Consider the following 15,309-nt stretch of genomic DNA (forward strand, 5'->3'; position numbering starts at 1 on the left):
CCGCTGTACCAGAATTGCGATTAGTAGGTCACACCGACGTGCACTTGCGGATGGAGTTTGAACTTGTGATTGCTGTGGTTCCAGGTTTAGGGCATTGTTCTTTGAAAATTATATTATGGCATTATTCATGACCATCATTAAGGTTTTATTTTCTAGATCTAGAACCTCAGTTCAAATCTGGACTTCCAATTTATAATAAATGGAGGTTGAGTTTTTTTTTCGCACGTTTTTTTGTTTGCGATTTTAACCATCAACTTCTGGTCAATGTCATGCTTAGAAAATAATTATTTCTCAGTTTGGAGCACTGCTTAAGCTGTCATTGTATTTGCTAAATGTCACTTGCAATTAAAGTTGATAATGTTACTGAGAAAAGGTCACATACCAACCTGTGTGGCGGAATAGGACTCTGATTCACACACCCTGCTCAACAACACCAAGCACTCAGTCACACTCCTAACTGGCTGACATGTTTTCCCGGTCATTGTGCTTTCAATTACACACATTACACTGATTAGATTTACATTTCAGTTTTTATGGTTGCTCTAATTGGCAAAGATGATTGCAAATTAGCAAGCGAAGCCTTGGCTACCGTCTGTCACCTTGAAATGGACAGACTAACATAGACCTGGGTTCTGTGTGTCCATTAATCTGCTAATTTCATGATCGGGGTGAAGCAAGTGATCAAATTTAATAGGGTGCCTATTTTCTCCAGCAGCACCCTTTTTGACATGGCATTTTGTGACCTCTAGCTTGGATAAGGGAATAATGTGTGGTTAATTAGCCTTGTAGAGTTTGTGTCACTCATATTTTTCTGTGGCTTGTCTAATTGTTCTGCTTTATGTTTCATGACCCCTCAGGCCTCAGTATTACAAGGTGATAGAAGAATGCGTGTCTCAGGTTGTCCTGCATCGCAGTGGGATGGACCCTGACTTTGGCTACAGTAAAAGATTGGACGTGGACTTCACTCATCTGATTGGTACTTTATGAATTACTTTACATTTCTTCACTCATTAATTTAACATATTTGTTGGCAATAGTTTAAAATGTGTAATGGAAGTCTTTAAGACTTAGTTCAGATCCTGACATTTTTTTTTTTTCTTTTCACACTATGTGCTGCAGGAGGCATATCACTGATGTTGCTAAACATGTTTCCATACCTAGCAGTCATTCTCATTATTCTCCCAGGTGCCCCTGAGATTCTTCTGACAAACACAGTGGCTTGACATATAAGATGGGGTCATCTAATTATTGATAAATAATACATTATATCTGGTGAAAATGAGATCAGCTAGTTCAGAATTATTTTTAATGTCGTTTTCCTTAGTTACTCTGTATGCAGAGCAAACATCTATTTGCACTGCATTAATGCACTAATGGAGATTTTCTTTCAAATGGTGAAAATAAATAAATAAAACCACTTTGTGTCGCTCTGTTGTGTCACTAACAGTTCTGTGACTTGCCAACAAAGGGTCATTAAAAGTTTCTAAAGCTATCCACAGAGGACTGACACAGCATTGAATAAGTTTTGTCACTCACTTTACTGAGATTTAATCAGTTGACAAAATACTTTCAAGGATGTGTTTTGTTACAGATGCCAGAGTCCCATGGCTTATCGAAAGATGCCTTCCCACCCTTTTTTATTCATCTTTTCTGTTGTTTGCTTTTTTTCACATTCCCATTAGGGTTCTGTTTCCTATTAAAATGTGTTGCGTGATGTGTGATCTAACAATAATTTACACTTAAAACTTGCACATAGACTATCATTCAGATGATTCATCAACAGGGTCATTGTAAAATTGGGATTTGAAAATATACCTAAATAAAACCTGAAAAAACCTGTCACACTAAACTTTTGGAAAACACTGATTTGATGAAAATTAAGTAAAATTGTCAAAAACACTGATTTAGTTCTGTACTTTAAGCTCTGACTGATTTTTCTTTTGTTCAAGACACACCCTTAAGCAACACATGAGAGCTCATAGTTTTAAGGTGATGATTCCGACTATTTAAGGACACCTTTAGTCAGTATAAATGAAGAGAAGAGGAGGGAAAACAATTAGCACATCTGCATGAGCCAAGAGTTGCTCACTACGACTACTAGACTTCACAGTATGTGAGGCAGCTATTGATCATATCAATAAAACACCTTTTCCCTTCTTGTCCCTTCTTCACAACACAGCCATTGCATCATTGCTAAGCTTCTCATTTTATACTTCTTTTTCACAGAGCAGACATTTACTTTTTTCGTTTATTTTATCATTAAATGAGTTTTGCATTTCATCACAATCATGTCCACCAATGAAAAGGGCTGTTTCTTTTCCTTCTCAAAACACAAATTGCATTTTAGGTGTAGTAAAATGCACCCATGATCTATAGCAATTTTTTAAGACCATCTCTTAAGCTGTAAACATCTCAGACCTTTTAAAAAAAATATTTTCAAACAAATAAGCCTTAATGTAATACTAATAATAATAATAAAACAAGACCCAGGTCTAATTGAAAATCTCACTCGAGAAGCTAATGCGGCACATCACACCTTTGAAGTATCTCGTGACTGTGGCTCTGTTGTCTTGCAGATCAGTGTGTGGATAAAGCCAAAGTTGAAGAGAGTGAGCAGAAGGCTGTGGAGTACTCCAAAAAGGTAAGGCATTAATCACTCCCAACAGCCCCTTTTGGTTGGCCGGCTCCTATCAGGAAAGTTTTTTCCTTCCTCAGAGCTCCCAGACAAGCTATTTATTTTCCATGCCCTGATCAATACCTGGGTGTGACGCTACATGATTCGTATCGGCATTACAAGAATCAATGCCGATGTTCTGATGTATACTTATTTGTGCACAGTGCCGGGGCAGAGTTAAGTTATATGCCGACTCTTAATATTCCTTTAAGGGTTTCTTTTTTTATCTCACATTCTTTTTAATGTAAATTGATTGATTATTTGCTTGATTGATTAATTATATTGCTATTTATTTGAGAGAAATAACATAACTGGCAATTTAACATGCAGCATATTTTAGTATCATATTTAAATGTATCTTAAGGAGCCTCACTACCACTACCTGGCGACACCAAGGGGATCCAGGATGTTTTTTTCTTAAGAGTCCTGTCCCACCAGCCCACCATGCACCCTGCTGGGCCAGTGAAATCATTGTAGCGACATGGCTCAGTTTCTGCAAAGGTTAGATCCATCAACATACATGAAAGCCAGGCCAGGAAACAAAGACAAAGGACAACAGGGCTCTAGGGCCATGAGAGCTATGAATAGAAATCGGCCAGAGAGTGTAAGACGGCGTGTTTTGGTGTCTGTTGATGTGCCCTGTGGCTATTCTCTGGAGACAATGTGCCGCTCACCAACCTGTGTGTGTGTGTGTGTGTGTGTGTGCATGTGCGTGTGTTTACATCAGTGTACACGTGTTTGTTATGTGCACATAGACATACTTGTGTCTCTTTTCTTGCAGTTTGATGAGGAGTTCAGTGCACGGCAGGAGGCGCAGGCCGAGTCTCAAAAGAAGGAAGAGAAAATCAAAGAGTTGGAGGGGAAGATCAAGGCCCTGGAGTCCCAGGTAAATCCATAGAGAGAAATTCCACTACTCTGCAAAACAGTGTTACATTCCCCCCGAGATCTTTTATATACTTTGTTTTCCCCCCAAAAAAAATTAAAAAGAAGAAAGTGAAAACTCTAATGCCCAGAAGCCATTTTAATCAGTTTTTTAAGTCAAAAACATTCAATACAATCTCATACAGAATAACAAAAAATGCAATGCATAGCAACAAGAAGTAATGCCTCCACTAGAAAAAAGTCTGATTTGGTCAGAAGGATATCTTTCCACCTCACTTACAGATGTGCTGCTGCTGTAAGTGGGAGTTATCGTCCATGCAAGAACATTTGATTTAATAAAGGGTCAATCTCCTTCTTAAGTTGTAGCTCTTTATATGGGCGAATTGCTCTATTGAAGCTTTTCCTATGTAATTCTATCATCACAGAGATGGATTGCATTTCTTTTCTAGGTCTCTACATCATTTCTTCCCAGGCAAAACCGTCCATTTTGAGTACAGAAAATGACGGCTATTTCCCCCTTAACCCAATTTCAAATACTTTAGTACTTCCTTGGGACAAAAGGGCAGTTTGCCTTCCTGCTTAGGCAATTTAATATAAGCCGGCATTGAAAGATGGTATAGCTACATTTATATCACAGATTGCTTTTTTTTTTAAACATTCATCTCTGGTTGCTTAGGTTGGCACTCCCTCTCTGATAAACTGCACCTGAATATGTGGTCATCATCAGCATCACTGGGAGTTTTCTCACTTGTAACATGCTGTTACTTCAGTCCTCTAGCAATCATTCTTAGGTCCCCAACACATGCTGTTATGTAGTACAAGCTTTGGCCGTTGTCCTGGCCAAACTCACATCCTCCTTAGAACTTAATTTGTGTAGCTCTCACTCCAGCACTTTATATGCATGAATGCTGTGTCACCTCTTGTTACCTGCATTGTTACCCAAACTGGTTCATCACTCACTCCGTTCCTGATTAATGTCCGCCTATTTTAACGAGACCATCAGAATCTAAAGCTCCTCTCCACCTGCTCCGTCTGCTCGGCCCTCTCTCTCCGTCTTCCACCTTCTGTCAGAAATGAATGCATCAGGCTGTGTTACCTTTGCTTGCCCTCTTTCCCTTGCTGGGGCTTTTAATGTTGTGTTTCCAAGTGTTTTCTTCCCTATAACACACCTTCCCCTCACCCTCCCCTGGTAGGCCTCTATCTTTTGAAGACTGGCTGACTGACTGAGGTGCATTAACAGGTAGTGTAGATCAGAGAACCCTCAGGGATTCAAGCCCTCTCTTCCCCTGTTTGTCTGAATGCTCCTTCAAAGAGCTGCTACTGCTGGAGAGCTGTACATCAACAGACATTAACCTCAGCAGGGAAACATGTAATTAGTTTGGCACAAACTTGTATGAATGTGGCCATGGTGACTTTAGAATATCCCCTATTCATTTTGAGACAGAACATAAACTTACTTACCTACTTTGGATGTCAATCTATTTAATCTGGAAAGTGCAGTTGATTTTAGCTGGCCTCACATATTAATTTATTTTAATTGAAAGTTGATTTTGGGGCTTTAAGGAGTAAACTTAATAAAAAAGAAACAAATAATGTATACAAGTTGTGTAATAACAATTTAGAGTTATCTCCTGTTTTTTATTTTTTATTTTAGGCAGGTGTTCGCATAGACCATTCAATTGCTACCTCAAGAAATAGACAAAATAAGTGTCATCCTCTCAGACGGTTGTGATTTTGCTACTTCAGGCAGAATAGGCGGAAAGAGTGTGTTTTGCAACCTAATTGCTGTTTGACACAGTGTTGTAGAAGGCCATTAACTGTGAGAGCACAGAACCTTTAAATCGGCGTGAGGACACACGTTTGTCCATCAAAGCTGCTGTGCTTTTACTGTCGTTTTGCTGAATATGAATAAAGTGGGAGCTAACACTAACCTTTCATCTCCGAGAGACCGAATTCTTGTCAGACATTAAAACACATGCATGCCTGAGTCGCCTCTCTTCACCTTGTTTGTGAACCAACCCATTTAATGAGAGTCTTTGTCTGGGAACGTTGGCATAGTAACAAGCAGCCTGTTTGATTTTTCTGTTTGATTATCCCCCAATTGAGTTGAGTGGATGTTCTGCCTATAAACATCAACAGAGAACACAGGAATCACAACAAGAAGAAATCATCCACCCTTCCCCAAACCTTTACTTGCAACCATTCAAGGCAAGAAAAAGGGAAGGAATTCATTGGATTGGCTCTGGTTGTGATGAATAATGTAGCACTGCAGTGGTACATTGGAGCACTCTGCGCCATCCCATTAATAGGTTTTAACAACCTGGCGGTCTTGTAGCTGACCCAGCTTGGCCCCAAGAGGAGCTGGAGGTGTAGTGGACCACTTTCTCTCTCTTTTCCTGCCAGGCTGCCTTCCGCCCTGGATGATTACAGAATTTGACTCAACTGATAATATAATGTGTGATTTGCTGTTAGGGGATAGAGCCACTTCAGTTGTTAAGCCAAAAATGTACTGTCAAATTCACTGTCATTCAAATATGTTATACGTGCATCCTAACAGTTCTACAGAAAATGGGAGTTCAAAAGCGCTGGACTTTTCAGAAAGCAAGACATACTGTTCTATACCTGCTGAAAATCTTTTAGGCTTGTTCTTTAAAACTGAGATATCTCAAAGCCTCTTACTTTTAATCCCTAAGGATGAAAGATAAAACAAAACTCTTTGCTTTAAATATTGCACTTTACCACCATTTTCTAAAATTCTTTCAAAAATGAAAGTTCCTTTTTAAGTCCCCCTACTAAAAGTTCCCATCTCCTTTTCCATTACAGACATGAAATATTTAGTTATCAACGGTACATAGTAAGAGTTGTTCTGTAGGACTCCATAAAAAGATTACATTTCTGTTGCTGTGGAATACGTTCCCATCCTCTTTACTTTAGCAAGGTCGCACAGAGTGAAATATCAAAGCAAAATGAGTACATTTCTGAAACGAAGACTGCAGAGTGAAATCAATGCCTATCACACATCTACGTGTGTTAAGTTGAAATGTATTTTGTGATGCCAAAAAAAAAAAAAAAAAAAAAAGGGAAATGGAAGAAGGGTTTTGAAGGTGCACCAACTGTCAGTGATGCTGTGCCTTGTTCCTTTCATGCTGCAGTCATTGCTCTACACTGATGTTCTTTTGAAGGTAGATTACATCTTGTTTTAGGTGTAAAAGTACACTGTGCCTTTTGCACATCAAATAGCTCATTCAGACAAAATGGGAATATAATACTGTATTTGTCATTAAATGTGAAAGGGACATCCTCTTTCCCCTGCTTGCCTCTTTTTCTGGCTTTTCTGTTTCGTGTGAGTACTGTAGTGTACTACTGTTCTAGTGTACTAGTGTTCTTCTTCTTCTCTTTCTATCTAACCCACCCCCATGTGTGCCTCTCTGTTGCCCTCTGTGTCTGTTGTGTGTTCCCATGGTGTGTGTGTGTGTGTGTGTGTGTGTGTGTGTGTGTGTGTGTGTGTGTGTGTGTGTGTGTGTGTGTGTGTGTGTGTGTTGTATCTGCACAGTTAACTATTGAAAAAGACAAGCTCAAAGAGGCTCAGAGACTCATCAGGGAATCTGAAGCCAAGGTGGGTGTCCTCTTTGCATGTGCAGCCCTTGACATAATCACACATTTAATCACCTGCAAATCCAGGTTAAATATTCACTGAATGGGATTGTGGTGCTTAAAATCCTTCGTTGGAGAAAAACTCTCAAACTGATTGTTGAACTGATCCTTTGTCCGATCTGTTGCTCTCTCTGCATGCGCACCCCACTCCATATTATGCATTACGGTTTAAAGCCTGGTTTTGGATCATCTGTAAATATAACTTATATTTGTATATATTTAAACTGACATACAAGGCCTCTAATCTTCATTTGCAAGAAAAAAAATAATCTCAAACTGAAATACGCTTTTACAAAATGTACAAAGAATTGATACGATACTTGATGGAATGCTTTGTCTCTTGAAATTACTAATCCACAAAAACAGAAAATGCTTCAAATGACTTTATTCCATTAAGATAAATAATGTAACAGTTGCAAGATATTCAATTCTATAGCAGTTTTAACTTTTAACTACACACAATTCCTGCCTGTTTAATGCATTTTTCATAAGTAAACACTTTGTGATTAAATTCCTCTATCAGAGATGAGATTGGGGCATAGATTTAATCACATAGCATTCAGAGTTAATTACCTGCCATGCTGGTCTCCCAATTGAGTCCAGAAGACTATAAATTCAAATTGGATAGGTTAGATTTCATATTAGCCCAGTTTTCTTCTATACACAGAGCTCCAGATGGGCTCTGCTAAAGGAACGTCAGCCAAAAAGCATCAAAGAGACCTTTACAAGCTGGCGAGAAACACAATATTTAAATATATAGATTGATCTGAAGTTGGGAAAGTAATGCTAGACATGCTTGATAATAGAAATATTCAAAATCAATACATAACATAGGAAAATGATATTTCTATATGTCTATATGTGTGTGTGTGTGTGTGTGTGTGTGTGTGTGTATTTAGTCTCACATAATCATGACTACTTGCATATTGTACTCAAACAATATAGTTCCTATACTGTATACTTGTGTTTGCTACTTCAGACTCAGAATGTTATGGACATACTATACATGTTGCATAAAAAACATGTATGGGCTACATAATTACAATGCAAAACATAAAGTCTGATATTGTCCCATATGAATTCAGTATAAAATGGCTGTTATTTAAATCAAAATACACAATTATTATACACTTTACAAAATATGGACCTGTTTTGTATTAGTTGTTTATATTCATATGAGGAAGAAGAAGCCAGTGGCCATGGTATTGTATCCCAAGGGTTCTGTGAAACACTGGGGTTATAATTGGTTAGATTAGAGACAGTGAGAGAGAGAGAGTTAGAGAGATGGATAAAGAGTCAGAGGGCCCCTCTGAATGGAAACAACTGCACTCTAATTTAGCAGCTAATTTGCTTCCATTCTCTCATATTAATCTTAAAAGAGAATACGGGCCACAGAGGGCTCGAGATTGACAGACATGTAATCATTGGATGTAGATTTTCACTGAAGGGCTCTGGGCAATCAGTGCAAGAAACTCCTTGCAGAACACCTTTTTAATTTTGGCCCTAATAAACAATCCACCAATGCCATTATGTAATAAATCACAATGTAATGTCTTTAAATATGAAGCCAATCACATTGTACACACAATCAAGTGGGGGAAAGCACGTTGTGGGGAATTGGTTTTGGAAATGAGAAGTGCAAGTCAAAAGGCTTTTTGGTCTAATCAGCTTCAAAGATCAAACCCCGTCTTAGCTCGGCTGACTGCAATTGTTGTATTTGCATACATTTTTTTCTCTAAAACAATTTTCTGTTGCCATTATCACTGACTACCTGTGTTTGTGGATTGTGTGATAGTGCAGACATGTCAAAGGACTGAAGGACTTTGTCTTATCAGTCTGGGGTCTAATTACATCCCTGTCTACTGTTTAATAGCCTGCCATTGTGAGGACTCAGGACAAAGACTTGATGACAGCAACATTCTTATCTTTTGTAAATTAAAACAGTAGTCTATCACAGGTTTTACACACACACACACACACACACACACACACACACACACATATATATTGAATCCACTGAGATAATGAACACAAGCGGCCAACCCTTTGGACAGTTCACAACTCTCCATATAAGTGGTGTTAATATGAATTGTGCCTCCAATGGGCAAGCATAATCAGCAGCACTGAAGGATCAGATCAGAATTATGAATTTATCTGATGACAGTAATGATTTCAGTCCAGTTTTTGCAACCTGACACAATTGCACATTTTGTGGCACCAACTAAGAGATATTGTAACATAGAGAAAATGATTAATACAAAATCCAGATTCTGATTAGATTAATTTAACTAATTAGTTTCTAATAAATCATACAGGATGTGCATATGAAATGGTTACTGTTTCATAAGCTGCTCAAGTCGTGATCTCATATAAACTGTACACAACCATTATGTCTAGTCCCATGACTAGAACATATCCTGTACACTGTATTTAGAATTGCTTCAGGGAGTATTTGCTTTTTACAGTCACAAAGTGTATGTAGTATGTGTATTTAATGTTTGCCTCTAAAGTTCAAGTTCAAGTATGCAGACAACAGTTTTGACTTCTCATGTATTTTCCATAAATGTATTTGCTATAAATACCAGAAAGTGTAGTTGCCACTGAGTTTAAGTTCATTTTTAAACATTCCACTTGCTCCTCTCAATACATACCTGATGTCATAGTGTGGATCGTGTAAAACTGTCACTAAACACAAGCACCAGTATGTGCCTTACTTTTAGTGCTGGGTGTCACAAAAACAAAAGACTTTACAAATCCTTTTTGATTTCACTTAACAAACTTAAATGTATTAAATGCAAGCATGTTCACCTAATCTGACTTGCTTACATACTATACTGTTTAAAATGACTTGTCATCTGTAGAAAAGTTGCATCTTACTTTTCCTGCTTAAAAGCTTTAAGTCAACTTGGCAAACACATCTACAAACATGGCTGGTGAACTAATGATCATGCTCTCTTTGGTTAGTAAAGTCATGGAAACAGCAGAGGACACATCCTCCTCATGTGCTCTGAACTTGGAAGCAACACTCGCACAAAACCTAGTAATCCTTGACATAAAACACTGCAGTGAACTTGTTCACTGGTATTGACACACACACCCTACTCTCTGCCCACAGTCAAAGCTCATGGTAAGTTACTAAGATACTGAAGTTGTGCAGGCAGTAAAACTTTGTTTTTCACAGCACAAAAATGCCTCTTCCCCAGCAGAAACCCCCCGCCTTATTGCTTTTTTTCTATTAGTGCCATCAGATCGAGGTTTAGATTAAACCGAAGGGAGCCTCACTTAATGTGTAGGCGATCATTAACATTTCTTCCCTGTATTTGCAGATTGCAGCAGGTCCAACTGCGCCTGGAGCACCACCTTCACCACCCCTACCAGGGGGTGCAGCAGCTCCACCTCCTCCTCCCCACCTCCTCCCCCACCTCCACCTGGTGGCTGCCCTCCCCCACCTCCTCCTCCTCTCCCCGGTCACGCTGGCATGACACCACCACCACCACCTCCACCTCCTCCCCCAGGTGGAGGACCTCCACCTCCACCACCACCCCCCGGGTGTGGTGGTCCACCTCCTCCGCCTATCTTCGGGGGCCCACCTGCATTGCCTGTCATCAAGCTGCCTTATGGACTGCAGCCCAAGAAGACCTACAAGCCTGAAACTGTGATGAAGAGGGTCAACTGGACCAAGGTATGGTAACCTGAGCTTGGATTCACTGCAACCTATGTTCTTATGTTCACTGATAGTATTGGTAAATGGACACTGTAAGGGAAATAATATTCCACTGTTGACATGAAATATTATGCAGTCAACACATGTCACCATTTAGCACTGACTTGTAAGGGTTTTTTGAAGTAACCCTACACAATAAGAAGATGCAAAGTTCAAGATTAAAACCAAAAGGAGCTATTTTCAAATGTACTCTAGCAATGCAATCTAGTCAGACAACTGTTCATCCAGCAGCCACATTATTCAACAGCACATTGAAATTGTTTAATGTTGAATCCTTTGAAATGGGTGCTCTTTTCAAAGGATTCTATAGTCAACAATTTCCATTGCTCAAATGTTCTTGGATTTGTGAATGTTGGTATTGAATGAAGACAGAGCTGTGTAATATTACATCACATTTTAATACAAGTTTAATAGGACATTCTTTGCATTCATTTAATGGTTCTTTCCCTTTGCTTATGTGACCTTGCGTCTTTGTCTTCAATTACTGACAGCAACCAAAACATTAGCCTAGTTCTTTTGACACCATGTGACTGCTGCACATTGTATTGAATGGTTTTGGTAGAATCAAGCTATATATTAGAGACATTTTGAATGCTACTTTTCAAAGTGTTGAAGGCCATTGTAGTCATATCGTCACGTTTTTATCATTTTCTTTTTTTGAAGAACAAGTGGGGAACATTTTGGTTTCCGTGATACATTATTTCGTCAACAACAGGCCACCAAATGACACACACAGATGAGAGAAAGGACTGTGGAAATGCAAGTCAACATTGAATATTGCATTTCAAGCAGCATGTTGCGGAATGAATTTCTCTCACTTCAAGGACTCCTAAAATGCCATGTATGCAAATGCTTCTCTGTGTGTGGGAGTTTGTGTTGCAAGAGGTAAAATGATTAATAGTGTCATACAGCAGGATGGAATGTCAAACCTGTGTAAACAGTAAGAAAAACAACAATTTTATTTTTATTTTTTTAATACCAGGTGGAGTTGTTTGTGATATTTTAAATATTATTTGTCATTTTCTTGTGCAGTATCAATGTGGTTTTGCACATTTGTGTGCCTGCAGTGGCGTGCAAATGCCCATTGTCTGGGAAGTGTACAGAGGTTAATGTGCAGGTGCATTGACCTTGTCTCCACAGGAATTGTAGTTTGTTGATGCAAATGAAATTCATAACCACCTGAGGAAAAATAATCTGTGTCTCTTGTGTTGATTATGTGGGACAAGAGTCGTCTGTCTTCTCTATGTGCCGCATATGGAAGTATGGGAGTGCCAGGACCAAATACAATTTGGTTGTATAAAGAAGGAAGGGGAAATAGCCTACATCCCGTCCTTTTCACTACCCCATACATATCGGAAAAGAGTATGAATCACATAGATTTGATAAAAGAAAAAGAAGGCTGTTATATTATTTTGCAAAAGAATTATTGAATTATTACTGGACAATGTAGTTTGACATGAAGCTGTGCCGGCAGCTGAAACTTCATGACTTGTTGCATCATCTGTACTAGAGATGGCCCGATACCATTTTTTGCTTCCCTATACCGATTCCGATACCTGAACTTGCATATCGGCTGATACCGAGTACCAATCCAATACCAGTGGGTCATATATTTTATTATGTTTTAACAACTGTATACTACTATCCCTGTATGGATGTGATATAACAGCTGTATACTAAAATCCCCGTATGGATGTGATATGATTTCTATCTTTGTTGTCTGTCTGGCTCAGGTTAAACTCTTTGTAAAACATGAACAAACACAAACAATGAATGTCGTACAACTTTCTTTTATTCTCCAGTTTGACAGTCGGTTATAACAAAAAAAGAACATAAACTACTTTAACGTAGATTTTCTTTAGGGCTTTATTACGTGGTATCGGATTGGTGCATAAACTCCAGTACTTCCCGATACCGATACCAGCGTTTTAGGCAGTATCGGAGCCGATACCGATACTGGTATCGGTATCGGAACATCTCTAATCTGTACACAATTAATGACTACTTACTGTACATACGTACAAACATACAATCTAGCATACATACATGCTTACTATACACACTGTAGCTAAAGTAATGGGGGCAGCTTCTAAATAGGAAAAAGTCATTTTGACAATTACACAATTTGACATTTTTTCGATTACAGTACAAGTCCTCCAGTCAAGCAAAGGATGTGGTGACAGGGAATTCATAGTCAGGAGCAGTAGTGTAAGGCACTCACATGGGAAAAGACAAGCTTAGGCACACATTGGGAAATGTCAGCTTTGTTTAAGTGCTGAATGCATTTTAAATCAGCATGAGCTATTTCTTTCCCTGCATGTGCTTCCATATCTGTGTGTCAGTTATTCCCACAGAAAGTTATTTGTCAAGATTAAGTATGGAACTGTCCAAAGTCCAAAACAAACAACATACACATTTGTTTTTCTAGCTGCCATTTTGGCCATTCAACTTTGAATTTTAAAAACAGAAATTATTATTTATGTCCAATAAAACAAATGAAATGCATATAATCTCACGCTGCTAATTAAGGCTGCATGGCTACATTGAGATGAAGGATATAACTTATGTCCTACAGAGCACCATGAGGTAGGCTTATGTTTAAGCTCAACATTAGTTAATTAGCTCAGGTTGTAACAAATGCCGTTTCTACATCTAGATGACTTTTTTTTCAAACACAGAGATTACATTTTTATTCTGGTCAGCCACAACAGGAATGCCTAAGATTTATGCACCAGGCTGAATGTTAAGTAACAGCAATTAGAATTCCCCCCCAAAAAATCATCAATGCATTTTAACCAGCTATTTATTCAGTCAATTGGTGGTCTTTATTTGTCTGTTGGCCCAATACTGTATTTAAGTCAATGTCAGGTGTAGAGAATAACGCAACATTTTTTCTATGCTATGCATGTGAATATATATTGAATTTTTGTGGTCATTAATGCATTTGGAATAGGACTTTTAAAAGAAATCTGTGACCAATCCAGTTTCTAAGTGACTTTTCTAGTGCTATATTTACCTGGTATTCAGGGCCTCACTTAAGAGGAGGATGGGCTGTGACTGCTAGGCGGGTTAGGTTGTTTTTTGCCATTATCTTGACAAATTCACAAAGTAGGAGTTCAGATAAGTTGCAATTTTAAAAGCATCCTTCATTAGGGTTGTTTCAGGTTATTTTGTTGTATTACTGTGCACTTTCCTACTCACTAAACTTTTTAGCTGCAACATTTGTTTTTTTTAGCTTTACCTATTTTGTTTAGGAAAAAAAACACTTCTGTTTCTTAAAGTGCTAAGGGTGTGTATGCCACTAGCAGATTTATGAGAAAAGATATTGATTAGTTTTTCTTCAAGAAACCCATTGTGACTGTGCATAAAAAAAGATATGCGTTCACATCTGACACATTCACAAGGCTGATATTCATGGCAAGTTTGAGTTTGTTTGTATAGCACAATATCATGCGAAAATAATTCAAAGTTTTTACAGTGATAGAACGGCAGACAATATGTATTAGAAACAAGCATACATAAATAACCATACACACATACCATTAAACCAGCTGCTAGTCCAGGCCCTTCATAAGAGCTTTCACCATAGCACTTAACACAATGTACACCAGATGTAGTGTCACACATATTATTAGCTCGTAATAACTGCAGTATGTCAGATCGGTTTGTTTATGTCTGAATCTCTCTGTACACTTCTACTCTATTATCTGCTTGAAAGACGGGGTGTGTGAAAGCATCCCTGTTGCCTGCTATCACCTCACTGTACTGTTATGTAGGTGCTTGAGTGCTTCTTCAAGGCTTTGCTTTATCAGGCAGGTCTAGGTAGGAGGAGTGTATAAACAGGGTTGCTGAGGGTTTGTGCGGCAAGCTGAAATTCACATATTTCATTAGCTTTCAGGAGAGGTCAACAAGAGCTTTGATGTGAATGGTTCAATCAAGGTCTATCCACACGTCATTTAGACGTGGTCATATTCTTGTGCTTTGTCATCACATAAAAGGACGTATTATTCCTGCAGACTCCTCTTTTTCTTTGGTCTTCTTTTTGTTTGTTGTGTTTGCTACTCCGATGCTAAGGATGCACACACAAGGACATGTGTGTGTCCACGCACAAAAACACACAAAAAGCCCATCTCCAGTGAGAAGAACTTTTTGAGTGGCAGGTTGGTGAAATGGCGGTCTCTGATTGTGGTGATAATAATCCTTGTGTCATTGCAGATAGTGCCTCAGGAAATGGCAGAGAATTGCTTCTGGATCAAAGTCAAAGAAGAGAAGTTTGAGAATCCTGACCTATTTGCTCAGCTCTCCCTCTGCTTCTCGTCGCAGAGCAAAGGTAAGGAGGCGTCATCTCTCTTCACCCCTTCTTTAATTAATCTAC

The 15,309-nt window shown here is 38.7% G+C and overlaps 1 protein-coding gene across 1 annotated transcript in view; it reads left to right on the forward strand.

The window, feature by feature from the left end:
- The window catches only part of diaph2 (diaphanous-related formin 2), a 410,316-nt gene that overhangs the window by 140,480 nt on the left and 254,527 nt on the right, over window positions 1-15,309 (forward strand). Inside the window, 6 exon segments of the mRNA XM_028589075.1 lie at window positions 858-976; window positions 2,577-2,641; window positions 3,456-3,560; window positions 10,537-10,612; window positions 10,615-10,892; window positions 15,150-15,264. Coding sequence (XP_028444876.1) covers window positions 858-976; window positions 2,577-2,641; window positions 3,456-3,560; window positions 10,537-10,612; window positions 10,615-10,892; window positions 15,150-15,264 — 758 coding nt within the window.

The sequence above is a fragment of the Perca flavescens genome, chromosome 10 (genome assembly GCF_004354835.1).
Source record: "Perca flavescens isolate YP-PL-M2 chromosome 10, PFLA_1.0, whole genome shotgun sequence".
NCBI classification, from domain to species: Eukaryota; Metazoa; Chordata; class Actinopteri; order Perciformes; family Percidae; genus Perca; species Perca flavescens.